Here is a 22,892-nt window from a genome sequence, read left to right as displayed (position 1 = left end):
CATGATGGTTTTGCACAGCACTGTATCTTTGTGATTTACTATTGTGTCTAAAACATCTGTTTAGTTTTCCTTATTCGAACCTTTGGGAATCAGTGATGTTGGCTGCCTTATCTCGTGTTATCTCACGCACTGATTCACCCCATAAAACTAGCATTATCTCATGGGTCATGGTTTAAGTTTGCACTTGTCAGCATGTGTGACTCACTTCTGCTGCCAAGCAGAGCCAGGCATTTGTTCTGGTGTGACTGGTGTCGCTAAGTTGCTGATAACATGGTTGGAAATTATGCTGCTGATAACATATTCTTTATTTGCTGACAGTATTACTACAGCATCAAAGACATCAGCATTGGCGGACGCTGTGTTTGTCACGGGCACGCACAGATGTGTGGTGGAGGCCGTAACCCTGACAACCCAAATAGGTTAGTAATACATACTTCACCTTCAGCTCTAAAATATACTTGCCTTTATTCAGTGAGCTTTTTGTAGAATTGGGGCTCTTGTGTACAACTATTACAGTAAAGTGGATTTAATTCTGAAAGAAAAGAGGCAAAGATTACAAATGCTGCCTCTAGTGTATGAGGTATAGCATAGATAAGATCAAGAGTGATCACTTGTTTCTGAAAAGCACAATTATGTTGTTTGTGCAGTGACTTCACCATTATAAAAAGCAGTAGATTGTTTTAGTTTCCCTGATTACTGGCTGTGATAAGATTTGGGATAAAGCGCTGCTTTGAACCATTGTAAGCATTAGTACTCTGAAACAAAAAAGTCCAAGAAAAAAGAAGAGGATAGGATTCGTGGATGCTTCACTAAGTTGGTTGTCTCATCGCTCTCATCGCTGTAATTTCCAGGTGCTGTAAGCGGCTGTTTTCACCTACACAAAGCTTGAACATCAAACGGAAGACAGGAAGAATTAACGCTGAATAGCAGCTGCGCAGATACCAAAACAAGGCTTAAAGCGAAGCAAATTTGAATGTCTATTTGTCTGACTGTCTGAAATAAGATTTCAGAATGAATGTTAGTGCTCCGCTGTGCGTCCTTGAGTTTGTAGATACCCGACTGTGTGTGCCAGTAAATATCAATGTACAGTTGGGACTTTTTCTCTGAAAACCCATCTTGGCACTACTACTGAATACAGGCGTCTCGTCTCCTTTCTTTAGTCGCCAGTGCGAGTGCCAGCACAACACCTGTGGCGAGTCATGTGACCGCTGCTGCCCAGGATTTAACCAGAAGCCATGGCGCGCTGCAACTGTTGACAACCCGAATGAGTGTCAGCGTAAGTATACATGTACAGTACTTCATTTAGTGTGTAACCAAAACCGCACTCTGCTACTCCCCATGCTGTTGGCTCCTTGAATTACTACCCCCAGAGAGGACTGAAGTGTCCTCTTGCCTCTGATATTTAAGCCCTATTGTGGATGCCCTGATATGGTATTGTGGTGAGCCTCAGTGAAGAGCTGGGAGGACATTCCTGATATGGTATGTGTGATGAACAGCACGGTGCACAACTTGCTTCAGGATAACTGGGTTTTGTCTGTTTAGGTAGCTGGTCAATGAGCTTAGTCAACCCTGCGCCGACCTAGATAGTGAGAGCTTATCAGCGAGCCATTCAGTCCATCAGCAGAGCCTTTGCCAACTGGAATCTAATTGCTTTGCACTGTTGACAAGTTTGGCCTTCATGAAACATAACCTTGAATCAGCCACAGAAGTAAAGCAAGGAAGGAAACTTGTAATCCAGTCAGTGCACTCATGCAGTGCAAATGCACCCAACCCATTCATAATCATTAATAAGACAGGGTGGATTACAGGAAGAGGATATGCCATCTTGTTTAGTTTGGATTTTATAGTTTCTCTTGATGCTTAACAACCTTGACTTAATATTCCTTTTAAGAGAATGAGTAGCTTAAGGTACTTACAGGGGGAAAGGGGGAGTCAGAGGTAATTTACTGACAGTATAGAATAATACTTGTCTCTGTTTTTGTGTGTGTGTGTGTGTGTGTGTGTGTGTGTGTGTGTGTGTGTGTGTGTGTGTGTGTGTGTGTGTGTGTGTGTGTGTTTGTCTTGGGGGGTTTCCTCCTCAGCCTGCCAGTGTTTCTCCCATGCCTTCGACTGTTATTACGACCCAGAGGTGGAAAAAAGGGGAACAAGTTTAGACACCTTCGGCAGGTTTGATGGAGGAGGAGTGTGCATCAACTGCCAGGTATGTACTGGGTATCAAGTCTAAACTGATTCTTATGTTTGCATGTGTGTGGTTGAAAACAGGATAGAAAGTGAAGCAATATTCCATACTGCATGTCTCTATATCATTCAAGTCTTTTGCAGAGGATTGGATATTGCATACTTCAGTTTGAAACTTGTGCAACTTGCTGTGTGAGGCCAAAGCAAACGTTCTTTTTGAAACTTTCTAGGAACTTTGTGACCTTCTTTTTGCCAAGATGAACTTGAATTGAGTGTTATGTTAAGATGGAGTGTTATGGATATCAAGTATTGCGTAATGTCCACATAGATTGATGCAAAGCTAGAAACTTAAACTCATATTTTTTTGTTCAAGACTAAAGTTAATTTTGTTCTGTATCATTCTTTAGCACAACACTGCTGGAGTGAACTGTGAGAGATGCATTGAAGGCTTCTACAGGCCTTACGGTGTCCCTACTGAGTCTCCCACCGGATGCATACGTAAGCCACATTTTTGTCTGTCACATCAAAATGCTGTTTTCATACTGATGTTGTAAAACTTTACTATGTACTGATGAAAAAGACTGTGGAAATATAAGCCTATGCTGTTTATGCATGCGTGTGTGTATTTTTGTGGAATCCGTTTTTGCAGCTTCTCTGACATTTTTCAAGATACGACAACAGATAGTTTGGGAATCAACTATTGTCCCACCATGTTGTTATGTGACCTACAACATGTGTGATCAATGAGTGAAGCCAAAGTGTATTTTTATTCAAAGCAAGGCTTTAGCACCTCGCTTTAGACTGACACAGATGGCACCACTGTCAAGCACCACGGGCACCGCCGCTTGTTTTATTGCTAAACTGGGCTCTGCCATTGTTTACACTACTTTAATGGTCCATCACTATTCCTCTTGGTATAAATAGCTTACAGTTGTGTTTGCACATGACAAAGTAGTGGAATTAAAGCGGTTGACCCAAGAGCTTTTAATTTAATCATAAAATACACAAACTCAATTAAGTAGCTTAGTAGCCGAAAGTGTTCAGAGTCAGTAAACGTTCATCATTATTAACTTTTAAGAGCTCTCGTTTTGGGATTTGGGATGGTTGAAAGCTTTCTGTACGTGTTACTTTACTTTGTGGAAATTTTGGGTATTTAACCTCAATTTGTGCTCTGAGTGGGCATCATCATCAGCACTGTTGCCTCACATTAAGAATTTGCTGGTTTCGAATCGACCATGTGGTCGGGGTCTTTCTGTGTGGAGTTTGCAGGATCTGTGTGGGTACTCTGACCTCCTCACACAGGTTGATGATTCTCATTTGCCCATACGTGTGAATATGACTGTGAAAGGATAACTGTCTCTGTGTCAGCCCTGCGACAAACTGGTGACCCGTCCAACGTGTACCCCGCCTCCCGCCCAATAGCAGCAGGGATATGCTCCAGTCCCCCCACCCCACCCCGTGACCCTGAAGTAGATAACAGGAAGAAAATAGATGGATTTTACTCTGATGATTCATGTGTTTGTCTATATGTGTATTTTACATCTACATTTTGCACATGTTAACATGGGCACTTTCTTTTTTCTTTTCATAAAATCACATGGCATCTACCAGCTTGCAGCTGTGACGAAAGAACTACAGCTGGATGTGAAATGGGGTCTGGATGGTGTATCTGCAAGCCACAGTTTGCTGGAGAAAACTGCGATCGCTGTGCTGATGGACACTATTACTACCCAGACTGCTTTCGTAAGTTTAGTTTTGCTCTCACATGCCAAGTTAGATGTGAGAGCAATCATGCATTTAGCACAAATGTGCTAAATGCATGATTTTGGCAAACAACAAAAAGGTACAGTTAGTCTTTCCTGTACCTCATTTGAATCTTGACTTGAAGGGAAGACTTTGCTTTGTCATAGAAGGGTGCAACTATTCATGGTCAGTTTACCTGAACCCAGTCGTTAACAGCTGGAATCATGATTCAACATTGTTTTACTCTCAGATTTCTCCCTGAACAAACACATTTGTCCAAAGCCTTTTGACAGAAATACATCTTGCAGGAGTACACTTGTAAAGTTATTTCATGCTTTACGTAAGCCTTACAGGTAGTGGACACATAAAAAAACTTCCCCATCTAATCTCATTGATCTGATCTGCCAGCAGTTTCAGGAGTCTGCTATGACTGGAGATAAGCTGCTCGATGTTTCATTTTACATTTCTTTCTTTAAGGCGCTAAAGCCATTCCTACAGTAATATTGATCTTTTTCTCTGTCTTTGATTGATAAACCTGCTTAAAACCGGCTTCTGTTGAATTTCCTACAGCACTCGATTTCTCTATTCACACATCTATTTTCAATCAATTTAAAGTTATTCATATTTAATTGAAAATTAGCCAGTGTGACAACAGAGAAATCCAAAGACTCACATCATTTTTGTCTTATCATCTAATGTTGATTGTCGATATCATTGACAGTCCTTACACAAACACAGCAACACAGGTTTGTAGTCTCAAGATGTGTTTTGCTAACACAGAATTTTTAAACATTTGGTCCTTATCATCAGCATGTTAGCACTGCCAAACTAGACTAAACATGTTGACTCGGTCATGAGAGAATTATTTGGGTTTGAAGAGGCGCTTGCTTGGTGTTTTCTGTCACGGCACGAAATGTTTGCAGCTTGTTGGATTTTGAACTGAAGATGTGTAACTTGTACACATAAAATCTGACAACTGTGTAACTGCAGCACCAGCTGAAACATTAACTGCACATCGTCTGCAAACGCTTGAGGTTCGTGTCTGAGTAAGTAAGTAAGTCTGAGTAAACAATACCTAAAATAGTTGAGCGGTTTTACAAGACAAAGGAGCCTATGTCATTCTTTGGTCTGTCCAAAGGTAACAAAGTCTGCCTACCAGTTCCTTTAAAGCTCAGTACTAAATAGGTTACAGTGTGCTTTTTTAAATGCATACACATCGTGTACTTGTAAGAATGGATGTGACAGTGGTGATGTGCTGAACTGTTCAGGCCTTATTACTCCTCCCAAGCAAAGTCGGTGCTTAATCCTTTATAAAATGATGAAAAGTTGTTTTTAGACTTTGTGCAAATCCAGGCTTGTTGTTTCCCCCCTGCGTACAGTTTACATTAAGCTGAGCTGCCTAACCACTGACTTTACTATTCAAATGCAAACATTGCTTAGATCCTCTCGTCTATCTCTTGGCAAGAAAGTGAATAACTTCAAAACGCGGGCGTGGGGGATGTTTGTTTTTATATGAGTAGCTTTCAATTACTGCACCAAGAGAAATCCCCCCCCCCCCCCCCCCCTCCCCCGCACCAATAAGTAATGTTGACACTGAGGTTTTACTTCATTACATTTTCCAGTCACTGGAGGTCTTAATTTTGTTCCTCTCTTTTGCAATCAGGATATCCAGTGTACCCAGTGACCACCAAATCTCCTGCAGGTCCCATTGTGGGTAAGATCAGTAAACAGACTTTTGCAATATGTCATATCAGACTTAGGCATTTTTAAACATCTGCTTAAAATGCTGTTATTACATCCTCCTTATTTTCTCCTTCTATAGGTCCCACTGTTTGCCCTCCAGGCTATTTTGGCGTGCCCAGCTGTCAGCGTGAGTGTGGTTAGACCTGATGTGAAGTGTCTTCATGGCAGTGCTTTTATACTCATTGCAACTTGATTGAAAACGTTACTGAAACTTGTAGTGATGGGTCGTTCGCGAACGAAATGGCTCTTAGAGCCGACTCTTTGAAGTGAACGACGCGAGCCGGCCCCTTATTGGGAGCCATGAGGGTTTTTTTTTTCTTTTTCTCACCCTCTCTCTCGCCCTTTTTTCCGCTAAACTCCGCACGCGCGGCCTGTACTTTGCGCTGGCCAGAGGGGGGAGGGGCGTTAGTTACACTCGCAGTAGCACAGGAACAGAGCCAGAGAGAAGGGACAAGGGACAAGAACGTCACATTAGAAAGGTATAGTAATCATCCACTATTTTCAGTTGCAGATGATAAAGGATTCAGAAATCATGCAGGCCCATATGACAGAGAATGTGCATCTTCTTTTTGTTTTAATATTTTAATTTATATTTAATTGTGTTGTGGTTTGCAGTGTTTTGTGTTGTTTTACGTTAAATTTGTTTAAAAGAAAAAAGCTGAAAATTTAAATAGTTAAAAGTTTAAAATGTAAATAGTTGTTTTTTGTATTATATGATTTATTTATTACATTTTATGTGGAGTGAATAAATAAAGTATATTTATGGTGGCCCTTAGAGACAAAGCACATACAAACTCCAAAACACGTACAAACTCCAAAACACGTAAAAACTCAGAAGCACGTACAAAAGACAACAGAAGTGCTCCAGGATGCTAGGGCGCAGTGTTGAGCTTTTGTTACCTAGTGGCTACACAAGCCAGGAAGTATCAACAACCGGATTTGGTGTGTGGTAGTAACAGGTAAATGAACTTTTTTTTTAAATTATTTGAATAAATATGAGTGCTTGTCTATAAATACACAAACAATACACACATGCTTTCAATTGTGTAATTTAAGTGATCTGGGTAGCTCTGTTTTGGAAGTTCAGTTAACGCTAGAAATGTGTTTTGGAGTTTGTATATGCTTTAGAGTTTGTACGTGCTTTGTCTCTAGGGGCCATATATAAACATATAAATAAAACCACTTTTTTTACGTTAGTAATTCCTTTTCTGCATAATTTTATATTATTGTTAATGATAAATTAATTAAAGCAACAAAACAACCTGAAGAGCCGGTTCGAAGCCGAAAGAGCCGGCTCTTTTTAGTGAGCCGAGCCGAAAGAGCCGGATCTCTAAAAAGAGCCGGAAATCCCATCACTAGAAACTTGGCCTTTTACAAAGGTCTTTTATAGGGTACCCTTTTTAAAAAATTCCAGACTTACTTTACTTAGAGGCTTTCAAAAGAGCTTTAGCGGTCTGTATGTGGTGCCACTGAGTCAGACTCTGTTTTGTCTTGATTTAAACTTAAGAACACGTGTTAGAGGTCAGTCAAGTTGAAGGCTAAATTTGTAGCCCATGTGTAACCTGGCATTTAATGTGTTTAGCTGGTCAAAATACTGGTATAATACATCCAGATAGCATGCAGTTGTTCAGAATAACAGTTCAGTGGTCTTACATTTTCTCATCCATCAATGGGACTTTATGTTCAAATAGTCTCATGATAGCAGTGGCCATTTGGGGCTATTTAGTGGAAACTAATATTATTTATAAGTTTCCTTCAAGCTGGGAAATCCATTATCAGTAATATGGCATTGCTATTAAAGTGAAAACCATCAGTTCTTGATTCTTTTCCTCCCACTCAATTCAGCTGTCAGAGAACGTATGCTAACACTGACTTACCTCTAACGTGTAGGCTCAAGAGCCTGTCTTTCAATCAACAGCCTTTGAAAAGCTGGCTTCATGCTTGGGAGCTGCTTAGAGGCAAAGAAAACTATGGTAGTCTCTTGGGTGGCTGTGCCAAGCCTATTCGGGAACCACTACCGGGCGGGGCCTGGCAGGGGGTGGGGTGGGCACCAGCATAGCTGTGCCACTGTGTGCCACACTATGAGAATAGTTCAACTGAAGGAAGTATTTGTCAGTCTTTTTTTTTTTTTGGAGTTCCACTAAAGGAAGAGCTCAGCCTCAATTATAAGCAAACGTTAATGTTCCACTAGGAATACACATTTGAATTTCTGTTAAGATTTAATTTGTTTGCTGTTATTGTTAAATTAAATGCTTCCACTGTGTTTTGTGCGCAGCGTGTATTTGTGACTACAGAGGGACTCTGGGTGGGATATGCGATGCTTTAGGCCGCTGCCTGTGCCAGCAGAGCGTGGAGGGCGAGCGCTGCGAGCACTGTCGACCTGGATACCACTCCTTCCCAAACTGCCGGGGTGAGAGAGACGTGCATGCCAACATAGAATTTGAACCCCGCAGACTGTAAAGAAACACAAAGTCATCAGTGTTACTGGTTAATGATTAGGAAACCGGAGTTTTATTTTAAAAGAAGTGGCCACAAGTGGTTATTATGTGGAACAGGAACAAAGGCAGCAAATCAGCGCTGTAAATGTTAATAGGTGTGACTGGAGTGACTTAATTACACAGCAGGGATTAGTTTGTCCAGCAATCTTTTGCTTTGTCAATACAGAGAGAAACTTCACTCTCTCCATGAGAGAGCTTATAGTATTATCAGATGGAAGTACACTTACATATTTGGCCTTTTTTAAGTCTTAGCTCAAGGTTTTTGACACTTGACCCTTAAAGCTTTAAATGGACCCTCCAGACAATCTGATTTCAGTAACAATTATCAAAGTACATGTGGAAAAATGCGTGTGTATTATGTGTGTTTTAGTTGATGTTTACAGATTTTTTGCATGTAAAGATTACTTATTCGGACAGATTTTTTTATAATGAGGTCTTTTCTGGGTAAATGTTTATACAGAGCTATAAAAATAGAATAAATTTTTGCTTTATTATTTTATTTCTTCAGCATGTCTCTGTGATGGGGCCGGTGTGGCCGACAGCGTGTGCGGTCCAAATGGTCAGTGTATTTGTCTCTCCAATTATGGGGGACGGGAGTGTGATGAATGTGCGCCAGGCTACTATGGATATCCTGACTGTGCTGGTAAGTAGGATTTGTCCCTCTATGTCTATCAGTATAACTACAGTAGATAAACCACTTGTGTACTTTTGACCTCTGCTGATGAGAAAGCTGCTGGGAAAAAAAATGTAGCTTCTGGTTTGGTTGGATTTATGGTGGCCTCTTCTCATGACTTTGAAGGAGAAATCCTCCCACGGCATCCACAAAAATCCCACTCTGCCCCCTCAATTGATTTTTTTAATGCAATTTGCATGACACGATGTTTTGCAGAGAGATGAAATATGTGATATTTATAGACCTCTTCCTTGTATGGACTCATATTCCCAAGAATAGACAACTGGGAATCACTTAAGACAATCTGATTCTTAAAATAAACAAGCTCATCCCAAGAGTTTCAATTCCTGTTCTTTTCTTATGAGATTCACTTATCCCTAAGGACAATGGCTGGGGCTCTGGAGGTAGAGCATCATCTACTCATCTGAATTGTTGATGGTTTGATCCCTGTCTCACCCAGTCTGAACCACATGTTACTCTTTGATGCATTCGTCTGCATGTGAATAGTAGACACAAAGCACATACATGTGGAAAACAGTGCTTGTGTGGAGGGGTGAATGAGACATGTTGCGGAAAAAGGGCTGTATAAGAACCAGACAACTTACCATAATAATGCTTAGAGTTCTTATGTCTGCTTGTGTAACTGTCCCCAGCCTGCCGGTGTTCACAGGAAGGCTCATATGACGCAACTTGCGACCCGTTATCGGGTCAGTGCCTCTGCCTTCCAGGTGTGGTGGGTCAACTGTGTGATCGTTGCGCCTCTGGTGTGAGATTCCCTCAGTGCTCGGGTAAACACTTGAAATCATCAAACTCATAAAAGTAGTCATTTTTATGGACAGCGGGTAGATGTGTTATTTAGGTCATTATTGTTTGCTGTTGCTGTGGTTATTGTTGAAGCTCAGTAATATTACCTTTTCCTTTTTCATTTTGTCCTTCCAGCCTCCATCAGTGTGTGTAACACAGCAGGAACTGAAGCGTCTGATCCTCGAACGGTGAGCCGCTCTTTGTTAAGTTGCATTTTTCTGTGCATCGTGGCCCTATCTGGAACAAGCTTTTATTTTCCTTGCTGATAGAAGTGGTCACAGTATAAATCCAGTGATGGGTGTGGGTTTGCATTGACTAACAGCCCTACAACTGATAACACAACTCCACGTCATCCTGCGCGGTTTCACAAGGAAGTGTTTTTCTGGTGAAAACCAAAGGAAATTAAAAAAGGAAAAGAGGCTTCCTTCCATTATAAAGGGGAAAAACAACACGTAGTATTTATTTAGGCATCTATTGAAGTATTTCTGAGAGTCACCTTTCAGTTTGGAGCATAATGCACACTTAGAAGAAAGAAAGAAATGCTACCAAGTTTCAGTGTAAAGAAACATCTTTATAGAAAATGCAGGCACTTGCAGTTGATTTTATCGCTCTGATTTTAAACAAATATAAGGCTTTCAACAGTAGCTACCAGTCTCAACAATTCTCAGACTCCTTATCTGTTGTTTCAGGGCTCTTGCCGCTGCCTAGCAAATGTAGAGGGAACCCTGTGTGACAGGTGTAAACCTCTATACTGGAATCTAGCTGTAGACAATCCCCGTGGCTGTATCGGTAAGTAAAAAGGAATTTGAATAATAAAGGAAAAAAGGGGGAAACATGACAGAAAAATGCTTATTTGGCATCCATAGAGGCAAAAATGTCCTAATTCTGACCATATATTTCTCAAGGCTTTTAAATTGCCAGGAACAATCTGACAAGGTACTGATATGAGCTTTGTCCCATCTTATACGTCAACGTACCTCTATCAACAAGGCTGGTTCTGCCTTTGAAGAATAACACATTATACAGGCAAATCCCTGCTGCCTGCTTCCACTGTGAGATTTCCTCCTGAGATTGCATAAAAAAGTATCCAGTGACACATTAAAAATAGAACGTCTGAACATCTACTTTTATAACCTCTACAAAAGCTGCTCCTGCTTTATTCAATTGAAACTTTTTAATATAGTGAAAACTAAGGAGAACAGCTCCTGGCTTTGTTCACATATGTCTGTTGTTACTGCTCTGCTCTCTTGCAAAACTGTTATCGCTACCACGTTCCCTCAATGCTCAAGAAGGAGTGGGGTGGGGTGTTTTTAATATCCCAAGAATGCATCTGGTTGACTGTGGCTGGACATTGAGGGAAAAGTTTTCTTTTTTTCCCCACTCGGCTGAACGCAAGCTGCAGCCTGAAAAGCTCCTTTGGACCTTTGATGTGCAAATCTCTGAAGGCTGGAGGGTTTTACAATGTTGTGTTTCACCCGTGAATTTTGCAAAAACCTGCAATCAGTGTCTATTCACTGTAGAGCCCCCCACCCCCTCTCCCATTTACATTATCATAACCTCACCCATTTTTGTCTCTCATACCAGAGTGTCATTGTGACCTGAAAGGGACTCTGAGTGGTGTTGGAGAGTGTGAACAGGTGAGTGTTTTCATGTGGTCGTGTTAATGTCAGCAGTTTGAATAGCCGCACATTTGCAGCATTAATCATCTCTTGATGGTCTGCTTGCACAGAAAAGTGGACAGTGTCACTGTAAGCCTAATACATGCGGGCATGCGTGTGACTCCTGCAAAGATGGATACTTCCTGCTGCAGAAAAAGAATTATTACGGGTGTCAAGGTGAGAATGTGTTTCTTTGCTGAACTTCCAACCTTGGTTCTTGCTTACATGTGCTGTATTATTAAAGGCTACACAGTTAAGAAAGAAAATAGCAACCAAGCATACTTCCTTTTTCGCTGTTTTTACCAATGACTTTAAATATTTAGCGAGCCAACCTCAGTGCAACACTGACTATTGTTAGAAATTATTGCGTTGACTGAAAAACAGGTGCCTTAGTGCTGTTTTAAGCTTTTATCTTAACCAGCCAAAAGACTGGTCAGCAACAGCATAATCGATAAGAATTGCTACTCCTGCCACAGTAGTGGGCAGCATTCAGCTAAACTTACAAACAGTGATGACCTAGTGGCTCTTCACTCAAATTTTTAAATTCATATTTGTTATTTCTTGGGGGCTTTTTCGCTTTTACAGGAATCCCTTGTTGTCCTGCAGTATTGGTTAGATTTTCGTGAAATTAGACTAAGTTACGTTGATGTGACTGTCTTTTAATCTCCTTGACCTCTTAGTGGACTTTAATTCTCATTTCACTAACTGGGCCCATGTCCTCATTTTAGGTTTGACAGCGTTTTAGTAGGTAAAAGTGAATGCTTTGACATGAATTGAGCTGCGGTTTGAAGAAAGCCTCGAAGGGGACTGGCGACGGCTCCCGGGCCTGGCAGATCCCCATGTAGTAAATAGAAGTGAAGAAGCTGAAGAATGGAGAACAAGGAGGGAGGGAGGGTGGGGCACGTAAATGAGAATGATCAGCTTGCAGAACTGGGGGAACCTATATAGATGACAGCCGGAAGGAGCGTGTTTGGCGTGGTCCTGCTCCTGAAATTCCGATACATATTTGCACAATGCACTAATTCTACTTGCTTATTTGCTTGACAAAACTTTTAATAAAACCTCTGTTGAACATAAACAAGGTTGTTAAGTTTCTCTGTTAAGCCTGAAACTTTGCATTGGATACATTTAAACATTAAATGTTATTGTCCCTTAGTAATAAGAACAACCACTTTATTAGTATATAAGTACTAATGCATAGTACAGTACAGATCTCCTCTGAAATTTAGGGACACCAAGACATTTCAATCATCAAAGCTTTTTTTTTTATCTTTCATTGTTGAAAACAATACTGAATGCAGATTAATGATCTTTGATGAAAGTTTCTAAAGGTTAAAATGCACAAATCATCCTTTCTTATGGCTTAACGTGTTAAATATATATTATAATAAAAATAAACGGCAAAGTGCACAGAATATTTTTTATAGGTGAGGTCTGAAAGGTCATGCTTAGTGCAGCTTATTAGGAGTGCAGTGACCTAACCCTGATGCCGTCCTTGTGGTTTCTGCTCAGGCGTCCCTTATTTTCATCTTGGGAGGCCCCAAGGTCTGTCAGGGATCTTCTATCTAAGGAAGATAACAGAGGACCTTCTTTTTCTTATGTAAACCAAAGAATATTACAAAAGTATAAATTCTCCCTGTTGAAAAACAGCCTTCAGAAATGTGTGATAGTGCATCCAGTGAGGGCTTGTGGTCGTCTTTGTCCTTCTTGATGCCAGGATGTAGTAAACATTACTGCTTTGACACCTACGTCTCCTAAAGAAGTATTTCTGTGAAAAGATAGTCTCACGAGGATTTCAAGAACATGCGCAAAATAAAAAATGTTTTTTCAAAAGACAACCAAATGCTGACATATTTAAATAGGGTACTTTCTGTAACGCCGGTGATAAATCTTGGCATCTGGTTGAGTGTAAATATTTTCATATTCAGAAGGACAGTTGCATAATATGTGCCCCAAAACAACTCCAACGTATGGTCAGAGAAGAAGCACTGATTTTCAGTGTAATATCACATAAAGGAACATGTTTGATGTAGAAAATGATTGTTTTTTTTCTATTCCCTCAAAAGGTTGCCAATGCGATATAGGTGGTGCCATTGGCATGGCATGCAATGACATATCGGGACAGTGCCAGTGTCGGAGGAATATCATTGGCCATAAATGCACCGAGTAAGACATGGCAGATTTTAATGTCATTAAATTGGGATGAAAATGGTTCTTTTTAACATATTTGCAGCATTTAATCAAACGATTTAACTTTTTTTTTTTTTTTTTTTTACCAGGCCAGCACCTGGCTACTACTTTCCCACTCTGCACCAGCTGAAGTTTGAGGTGGAGGATGGTACCTCACCAAATTCCAGACCAGTACGCTTTGGTTATAGCTCCCAGGAGTTCCCAGACTTCAGCTGGAGAGGTTACGCTGTGATGTCCCCCGCACAGGTTCGTCCATTCAAACTTGTGCATTAATGTATCGGATGCTTTAATGCCATTGTTGTATAAATTACATGAGACTAGTAGTGTCTGCCACTTTTGTATTATCACAATTTTCCTTTTCCAGTCTTCTCTGTTACCACTGTGATTCTTTTGCTTTTGCCACAGCACAAATAATCTTCACCTGAGTGCACAGCCTTTTGTAATTTCAGTGCTGATACACAATTGAGGACATCAGCTCTCTTAGCACTAACACTCTCTCTCTTCAGCCAGAGGTGATCTTAATGCTCACTGTTGGCTTTTCTGGACCTTTCCATATTCTAATGCACTACGCCACCCCCCGACATAAGGGGAGAGCACAAGTGCGAGCTTGGATCTTGGTGGTGGATGAAACTGGCTATCAGTCTTGCTGTGACTGTAAGTGAAGGGTCTGCTTTGCTCCTCCTGTTATGCTTTCTTCACCTTGCTTGCTGCCTGTTGATTAATACTCTCTCATTGCCTGACTTCTCATCCACCTAACTTCAGTTTTAACTTTTGCTTTTCTTTAACGTTGTTCCTTCGTCATCTACTCAAACCCCTACCCTCGCAGTCAGCTGTGTGTGTTGTTGTCCTCCCCGCAGACTGAAGTCAGAGTAACAGTGCATGTTGAGGCGAAAGATGGGAGGCAGCATTTGTTCCGTGTTGTTCTGCGGTTCAGTAACCCCAGCAGCACCCGTGTGATTGCTAGCATCAAGGCGACCAATAGCAGAGGCACTCCAGGTAAGGCTGCCTCTGAAATGGAAGCATCTCCCATATTTCACCATTAAAATGTCAACTCTAACCCGTCATGCATTCTAAATCCTTGATTTGATTTGGAAAATGTCTGTTTGCCAGTGTCTGACATTAAAGCCATCTGTGCTCGGTGCTCTGCAGGGTCAGAACAGAGTAAAGAAGTAATATTTCCCGTTAGTCCGTCCCCATCCTTCCTCACTGTGCCTGGAGAGGGCTTTGCTGAGCCCTTTGAATTGATTCCTGGGACATGGATCATGCACATAAGAGCAGAAGGAGTTCTCCTGGTAAGTTTATAAAGAAATCACTGATGTATAGATGTCATTTTAAAAGTGGAAAATTACTGGTCATGTGGTGTTTTACAAGTTTAAAAAAACAATATATATATGTATTGTCACTCTGTGTCATTGCCTTTATCAGGACTACTTAGTGTTACTACCCCAGGATTACTATGAAGCGCCTCTCCTGCAGGAAAAGATCACTCAGCCATGCACATATTTACCCACCGCAAACAAGCATGAAAAGTAAATTTCATTCTCCACTATTTTTCTCATCTTTCTTGTTGTTGGTAGATTGTTAACGTTTTTCTTTTTGCGTGTGTGCGTGTGTCTCAGCTGTCTGTTGTATAAGCACATAGCCCTGGATGGCTTCAGCTCCGCACTGGGCTCACAGGGAAAATTCACAACCCGGCGTGGGCGCAAGAGGAGACAGGCTCGTGTGCGGCGCCTCACCCCTGATCACCCTGAAATGGCTGCTCTCAATGGGAGACAGGTTCAGTATTTTAAAGATGAATGTTAGTGTAAAAATTGCGTGTGCGGTGTAAAAACGGTTAAGCTATTAAAAGAAAAAAACAGGTTCCCTTTATCTGCGCTAAAGTCCGGAATAAAACCGCGAGACTGCAGTTCAGTTTATAGACTGGATCTTACTTCCCAATGATAATCAATCAATCTTATATATTGATGTTTGATTTATTCTTCTTGCGGTTTATGTTTTTCAGTTTTATTATCCTAAAATGCCTGAATGTCTCCCTTAAATAAATGTTCTGTCTCCTCTAGTCTCAGCTGCAGCTCAGCCTGCCTGTACCTGATTCTGGGCCATACATGCTTATTCTGGAGTATGCCAGCGAGGTGGACACTGTCCAAAATGTCAACATACTCATCAGTGGACAATCAGTTGACCCGGTTATGGGCAGGGCTAATATTTACAGCTGTGCCTTCAGGTGAATCCCACACTTGATGCTTTGATAACATTACTTGTAGTAATATTGATTTGATTTAGGTCTTTATTAACTGAATACTTATCAATATCCTAGAGATAGAAGCTTAAATAATATGTGCACGTTTCATGTACGTGTTGTTGTGTTTCCTAACCCGTGCAGCAATCTGTGTCGAAGTGTGGCGGTGGACAACAGAAACCAAGTAGCAGTGTTTCAGCTAAGTCACAGGACTGAAGTCCTCTTGCAGACCTCCACAGCATCATTCCTTCTGGTAAGTGAAAAGTTTGCCCAAAAGATGCGTCACAGCTTCATATCGAGGCAGCAACATGGAGCTTTAAAGACATCTTTTTCTCTGTGTAGTATAAAGTGTACGCGGTTCCTGCAGATGAGTTCTCCATTGAGTATGTAGACCCTAAAGTCCTGTGCGTCTCCACTCACGGTCGCTTCACCGAAGACACGTAAGTCTTGAACGGACACAGCTGTTTTCCAGGTGTGATTGTATGCATTCCCTGAGGTTGGCAAGCTCACTTACCTCAGGCTGAACTTACAGTCTAACTCAGTCTTCTCTCATACTAAATCGTCTCTGAATGTAATGAGCGGGTTGGATGTTACCGCTTTTCCAGCTGTCAGTGTCGAGCTCTGTTATTTGCTGTGCACGTCACCTTGAGCAGAGAACAGGAAATCTACTCAGAAGGGAAAAATAAGCCAACAAACAAATACTTAGAATTGACTTGTTGCAGTTGTTGTACTTCAGCGTAAAAATGCCCACAAATTTAAAACAATGAACGCAATAATGTCTTCCGCACTGCTGAGCCTCTAAAATCATTCAGATACTTTATAAACATTGGCCTCTGTATCACGATGAAATTATTTTTTTGTATATTCTTAACAAATAATATGAGAGTGAAAACATGTTGAAGCTGAATTCTTGTTTACTGTGTTTAGCTGGCACTGTGTCCCGAGGCAGTTTGACAAACCCACTTCAGCTTGGATCCTGTATGCAGCCCGCGATGGCCAGCTATTGTCCACACCAGCTGTGGCTCCCCAACAAAGAGAGATTGAGGATTGGAGGCACAGACGACAGTCTGGGGTGATCCCTGTCCGTGAACCTGAGTGTGATGGGATACTACTTAAATTCCCACAGGTATCACTGTGCCCTTCCTCAGCTGGTTGAATTATTTAGCAGCTTTGCCCCCAAAACATTCAGTTTGTGCTGTCCTGCTGTTTTTTTTTGTTTTTTTTTAAATTTATTTACCAAAAGACACTCATTCAGGTTTTCTCATGTTGTTTTTTTTTTTTTCACAGACGGAGATTACTTTCACCCCCAATGTGCCTCTTCCGGGCGGGTATGTGATAATAGTGCATTATCACCAGCCTGAACATATCTCCTTCCCTGTGGAAGTGCGAGTTGACGCGGGCCGTGAATGGAAGGGTGAGTGTTAGAGAGGAATGAAGTCCTTACTGCCTCCCCTTAGATGTTTTTTCTTTACTTTGGCAGTGACTGGGAAATCATTCCCACAGAGGTGTTGATTCCTATTTAAGAGCAGATAAAGTTCCAATGCTCATGAGAAAATGAGCAGAGGCCTTGGATCAGCTCCACCACATGGCTTTAACAGGGCGATGAGTCACTGTGCGGCGCCCTCCTGTCTTCTCTCTTTACCCATTTAAAATGTCCTTTTCTTGCAGGCATGATAAATGCTTCGTTCTGCCCAGCAGTCTCAGGATGCAGGGAGGTAGTCATCGCTGATGGGCGCATTGCCCTTGACTTTGAGAGAAATCCTTGGCAGCTACCCGTCATCTCTGTGAGGGTGCCACCTAGAAAGACTCTGATTCTGGTCAGTGTTTTGTGTTATGTGTTAAACACCATCGGAACTGAATGAGCGAGAAATATAAAAATACTTGTTTACAGTCTGAAGGCATGCGAAGCCTGTGTTTTGCACTAGTGTTGTTCAGGTTGAGGACTTGGCATCCTGAGGTCCTCTCTCCTCAGTGTTATGCCATATCCCCAACAACAACAATGAAACGGCTGTATTCTACCTGGCAGTGGCTTGTGGGTTTATAAAGGCTAAGCTTCCAGGCTGTATAAGGCAGGGGGCAGGTTGGGCCATGATTGTGTACTGTTCAGTGTGCTTTAATTTTCCTTCTCCATTAAGCTGAAGCAAATAATAAAAAAGCCGAAATAACTTTAAATCCTTTATCACTCTGTATTACTTAAACAAAGATGTAAGGTATATGAGATTGTTTTTGACATGGTTTCTATCTTTTATTTAGGATTATATCATGTTGGTACCTGATAGCGTTTACACCCCAGAGCTCCTCAGAGAGAAACCTCTGGATAAATCTGAAGATTTCATACAGCAGTGCCGAGAAGAAGGGTTCTATATTGAGTAGGTATCCAACAAATAATGACATAAGCATTCAACAATTTGACATGTTTGTTTTTTTTGTGATGATATGTAGCTGATGGTTTTAATATATTGATATTAATATATGGGATATTTCATTACCCATGCTGAGGTAACAGCCTTCAAAACACCAATGTTTTTGGAAATGGTGCCCTCTAGCTGTCATGTTTGAGTATAAAACCACATTTGTATTTAAAAGTAATCTTTGTGTGTGTCACTTTAGCCCAAGAACATCTTCCCAGTTCTGCAGAGACTCGTCCCGCTCTCTTGCTGCAGCATATAACGATGGTGCTCTGCCGTGCGACTGTGACACATCTGGCTCTACAGGAAGCGTCTGTGATGCAGTTGGAGGACAGTGTCCCTGCAGGCCGCATGTGATTGGGCGGCAGTGCACAAAGTGTGCCACTGGATACTTCGGATTTCCCTACTGCAGACGTGAGTCAACATTTACCTTTGATTTGTAGTTCTTTTCTTTTTAAGTCATCATTCACTCCTTGTTACTTACTCTCAAAATACAATTTGCATCTAATTTTGTCCTCATTACGGTCCTCTCTGCGCAGCATGTGATTGTGGCCGCCGACTATGCGACGAAGTGACAGGACGCTGCATCTGCCCTCCTCAGACAGTCAGACCAGCCTGCGATGTGTGTCAGAATCAGACTTTCAGCTACCACCCTTTGCTGGGCTGTGAGAATTGTGAATGCTCCCCAAGCGGCATCGCTGCAAATGCAGGGGCTCAGTGTGACCGCAATACTGGTCAGTGCAGGTGAGCTGAAACCTACACGAAGAGCAAACTGTGCAGGTTACCATATTTGCATTTACCTTGTAAATGGCCAAATAAATCATATTTGAAAGCAACTTTTCCAGCTCTGTTGCTAACTAAGGATAAATGGAAGCTGAGGTTTGTTCTTATGATCTCATGCGATAGTCTTTAAATACTTCATATCATATCATTGACCCCTTAAAGCCTGAAATATGAAATAATTACCAAAAAATTCTAATTAAAAAACAAAATGGAGAGTTTGAGCCAAATGTGTTTAAAAAATAATGTTAATTTCCACATACGATTTTTATTTGCATAGTATTTGCTACATGTACCATTTTTTAAAATTGCTTAAAATGTATTGTGCAATTTATGGAAGTTTTTTTAGGAAGAAACCCCCCCAAAAACCCAACATACTGATGATGTAGAAGTCTCAAAAACTCAAATCAGATATGATACAATATGTGTTAAAGGGTTAACATTTGAGTTATTTTAGCTGCTGTTCTGTCCTAGAATCATTGTTAGGGTTCGGTAGGGATGCATCTATAAACATGTGTTCCTCTGAGCGATGTGAAACAACTTTAGCAATTTTTTAATCCACTTAAGACAGAGGCACACACTGTGTTACTTCATGCCATATTTTCCCCTGTGTCTTTGGACGGTGCCTCCAAAACTCAAAACTTAACAACTAACAAGATCAGGATGAAAACATAACCTAGGCAGAGGTAATATCCAAACTGAAAACTAAAACAAAGTCGAACGGAAAATATCAAACAGGAAAGTGAGTCCATAGCTGAAAATGCTGGAAAAGCCAGGATCATGACAGTTCATCCATCCATGCATCCATCCATCCATGCATCCATCCATCCATGCATCCATCCATCCATCCATCCATCCATCCATCCATCCATCCATCCAATATATTTCAGGAGCACAGCACAATGCTGCTGTGGTTACACAGCACAGGTTTGAATCCACTTGCCAGCTGTGCTCTTTGGGTGTTCCACTTTGCTTCCACAGTCCAGAGACATTAGTTTCAGTTAGTTTAATTGCTGATTCAAAATTAGTTGCAGGTGTAAATGAGTGCTTGGGTGATGTGTCCAGGATGGGATAGCCTCCAGTTTCCCCGCAAACCCTGAATTGGATAAATGGAATAAAAGTGGATAGATATAATTAACTATTTCTTCTTAATTATGTGATTGTGTAGTTTCTCTATTAAACAGCTGTGCTTGTAATGCCTGTCCCTTGTGAGTAACAATCTGTCATGCACTGATTCTTGAGTGGTGACAAAAAAAGACTGGAATCTGACCTGCAGCTTCCAACAGCAGATATGAAGCATGACAGCAACATGATTAATGAGATGTTACGTCTACAGATGCAGCAGTACATTAGGGGAATGTTGGTATGGGCTGATATCATGAGTATGTGACAAAGAGCCTAATTTATTTTTTAATTTTCTTTTTAATTTCTTTACGCAAAATGATCAAAAACAGCACGAGCATCAGCTATAGGCTGTTTAAATTGTTATTTTAAACATTGGTGTCAGCCCTGACTTTCACAGTTCACGGTCCAGTCATGTTGTTTTACACATCTCCTTTTCTGTCAAAAACAGTAACATGAAAAAGCTCTAGGCATTTCAGGTGTTTAGATTCTTATGCAGTGTGATAACATCAGAGAGCATGTTCATGTCCGTAAAAACTCATTGTGCAACAGCATATCTAGTCCAAACATATAGCCAGCAAAACAACAACTATGTACAGCGATGAAAACAACCACGCAAGCTAACAGATAACACATCTCATTCTTGCCTTAAACTCTAAATCAAATCAGAATGTGAACTGTAAGTTTTTAATGATGTTTGAAGCAACTTGCTTGCCAACTACCTTGAATAACTCCATAGATGTTGCTGTGAGAACTGAAAACTATGCAAAGATTATTTTAAAGGTATCCAGACCTTACTGATAGAATATTACAATTACACAGTACTGTTTTCACTCTTATAGAAATGGGGAGCTAGCAGTGTAAAGCAATGCATAAGATGTAAACATACAGTTTTCTTTGCCATACAAGCTGTTCAGAGACCATTTCTGTTTCAAATGTACACTGAAGATCTTTAATTGTGATTATGTCTCTGCATTTTTACACAGTTGTAAGCCGAGGATTGGAGGCCGGAAGTGTGATCGCTGTGCTCCAGGTTATTATCGCTTCCCTGACTGTCTGCCCTGTGACTGTAATCAAGGTGGAGTTACATCTAATGTGTGTGACCCAGACACAGGAAGGTGTCTCTGCAAGGTCGGTTCAATAAATGAAATGTCTTATTTAAGAACTCCCTGTTTCTTAGTGTTCTTTGTCTGACTTTCTCTTTGTCATTTGCAGAGAAATGTTGCTGGGGTCAGGTGTGATACTTGTCGGGAAAGGTCCTTCTATTTTGACCCCTCAAACCCTCTCGGCTGTACCAGCTGCTTCTGCTTTGGAGTCACTGACCAGTGTCAGAGCTCCAGCAAACGCAGGGGGAAGGTGTGTTGGCTTTTCTTGCTCCTGCATGTCTACGAATGCCTTTAAAAATTTTCTGCCTGCAGCGCCTTTTGGCTGACAGACGTTATGTGGCAAACAATGGGTTTTTTAATAAAAGCTGGTGTTGATCACAAAAGGAACAACTATGGTAAAGCAGATCAAATGCACACCACGCGATGCAGGTTTTACTGTGAACAGGGTGCCTTTATAATAGAGCTTTTCTTGTTAGTGGCTCTAAAGTTACTGGATGAACTCATTGACCCATCCACCCGTGTCTTGCGCAAAGTCCTTTTTGCAAGCTTGTCTTGGAAATGGAGTTATCGACTTTGCTAATCTGGTGTTCTGTTTAAGAAGTCATCAGTGTGCTCCTATTTTACTAATACAGATAATACTCATTTTACTAACATTACCGTCAAAAATGATCTGGAAAACACAGTTATTTTTTTTCTTACGTTTCTCTGTTATTAGTTTGTTGATATGCAGGGCTGGCGTTTGGAGAGTCCCGACAGAGAGGAGGTTACATCTGTGTTGAACAAAGCCAGTAACACGGTGGTGGCAGATATCCAGGAACTTTCTCCCGCAGTTCAAACATTACACTGGGTGGCACCACTGTCCTATCTGGGAAACAGGGTGAGTCAGTGGAGACGTCATGGCGAGGAATGCTGTTTATTGGGAATATGTGCTGCTGTCTAAACAGAGAAACAGATACTGGAGGTCATTTCCACAAAAATGTTTTTTAGTTTTTTTATTCTTGAATAAAACTCTGTTTTATTCAAATCTTCTAATTTTATGATTCTTTTTCTGAACTCTTATCATGTCACCCTGTGTCTTTATTTCTTTTAATTATCTTTATTGTACAGCACCTTGGTGAACGGTTGTTGTTTTAAATATGCTATATGAATAAATTTGACTTTGACCTTGACTTTGACTATTGAAAAGTAAACCTATAATTATCAAGATCCATACTAAGAATCCGGCAACCCAGTTGCGTTCATGTTTTAAACTTCTTTAACATGACTGAATATGACAATTCACTGATAATTGTTGTGCATATATACAGTTTTGGAGTAAAGGATCATTGTCGATATTTCAGGTGTGTTCACATTTTTGCATCTTCCAGTTTTTTTTTTTTTTAAATTTCCACACATGATTTAATTTTAATTATAGTATTATTATATTCTTTTTAGGTATTTCTATACTGTTGTATTGCTGGTTTTGCTAAAGGAACATTTTCTCCACCAATCATCATTGTCAGCTAAGACAGGAAGAAGTGCAGAAAGGCTGTCAGCATACATCAACAAAACTCTAAACAAAAATCTTAAACAATTTAAAAGGAGGAATTAAAAGGCCTATCTGATGATATATGACGATATATGATATCTGAAAAATCACAAGTTTAACCATTTGTTACGGTTGGAAGGAGGACTCAAGCGCAGGACTCCGGTACTGATGCTTACAAGAAGAGTTTATTTACAAGTCACCAGGTGTATATACAAGAATGTG

At 40.8% G+C, this 22,892-nt stretch overlaps 1 protein-coding gene across 1 annotated transcript in view; it reads left to right on the top strand.

Annotated features, from left to right (window-relative positions):
* The window catches only part of LOC146613406 (laminin subunit alpha-3-like), a 60,499-nt gene that overhangs the window by 17,206 nt on the left and 20,401 nt on the right, over positions 1-22,892 (top strand). The window contains exons 6-37 of the mRNA XM_085378182.1: positions 319-419; positions 1,161-1,276; positions 2,082-2,200; positions 2,586-2,676; positions 3,790-3,921; positions 5,585-5,635; positions 5,744-5,791; positions 7,940-8,074; positions 8,671-8,805; positions 9,489-9,623; positions 9,775-9,827; positions 10,329-10,428; positions 11,224-11,276; positions 11,369-11,474; positions 13,364-13,463; positions 13,577-13,733; positions 14,345-14,483; positions 14,637-14,779; positions 14,913-15,016; positions 15,107-15,263; positions 15,548-15,711; positions 15,871-15,979; positions 16,069-16,166; positions 16,654-16,852; positions 17,014-17,140; positions 17,395-17,543; positions 17,980-18,095; positions 18,337-18,548; positions 18,674-18,878; positions 21,023-21,167; positions 21,252-21,392; positions 21,858-22,019. Of these exons, the coding sequence (XP_085234308.1) occupies positions 319-419; positions 1,161-1,276; positions 2,082-2,200; positions 2,586-2,676; positions 3,790-3,921; positions 5,585-5,635; positions 5,744-5,791; positions 7,940-8,074; positions 8,671-8,805; positions 9,489-9,623; positions 9,775-9,827; positions 10,329-10,428; positions 11,224-11,276; positions 11,369-11,474; positions 13,364-13,463; positions 13,577-13,733; positions 14,345-14,483; positions 14,637-14,779; positions 14,913-15,016; positions 15,107-15,263; positions 15,548-15,711; positions 15,871-15,979; positions 16,069-16,166; positions 16,654-16,852; positions 17,014-17,140; positions 17,395-17,543; positions 17,980-18,095; positions 18,337-18,548; positions 18,674-18,878; positions 21,023-21,167; positions 21,252-21,392; positions 21,858-22,019 (4,002 nt within the window). The remainder of the gene's footprint in view (positions 1-318; positions 420-1,160; positions 1,277-2,081; positions 2,201-2,585; positions 2,677-3,789; positions 3,922-5,584; positions 5,636-5,743; positions 5,792-7,939; positions 8,075-8,670; positions 8,806-9,488; positions 9,624-9,774; positions 9,828-10,328; positions 10,429-11,223; positions 11,277-11,368; positions 11,475-13,363; positions 13,464-13,576; positions 13,734-14,344; positions 14,484-14,636; positions 14,780-14,912; positions 15,017-15,106; positions 15,264-15,547; positions 15,712-15,870; positions 15,980-16,068; positions 16,167-16,653; positions 16,853-17,013; positions 17,141-17,394; positions 17,544-17,979; positions 18,096-18,336; positions 18,549-18,673; positions 18,879-21,022; positions 21,168-21,251; positions 21,393-21,857; positions 22,020-22,892) is intronic.

This window comes from Diplotaxodon limnothrissa, linkage group LG18 (assembly GCF_057381915.1).
Source record: "Diplotaxodon limnothrissa isolate DT_005_m linkage group LG18, D_limnothrissa_male_GT1.1, whole genome shotgun sequence".
Taxonomy (NCBI): domain Eukaryota; kingdom Metazoa; phylum Chordata; class Actinopteri; order Cichliformes; family Cichlidae; genus Diplotaxodon; species Diplotaxodon limnothrissa.
This window is presented reverse-complemented; position numbering and strand designations above follow the sequence as displayed.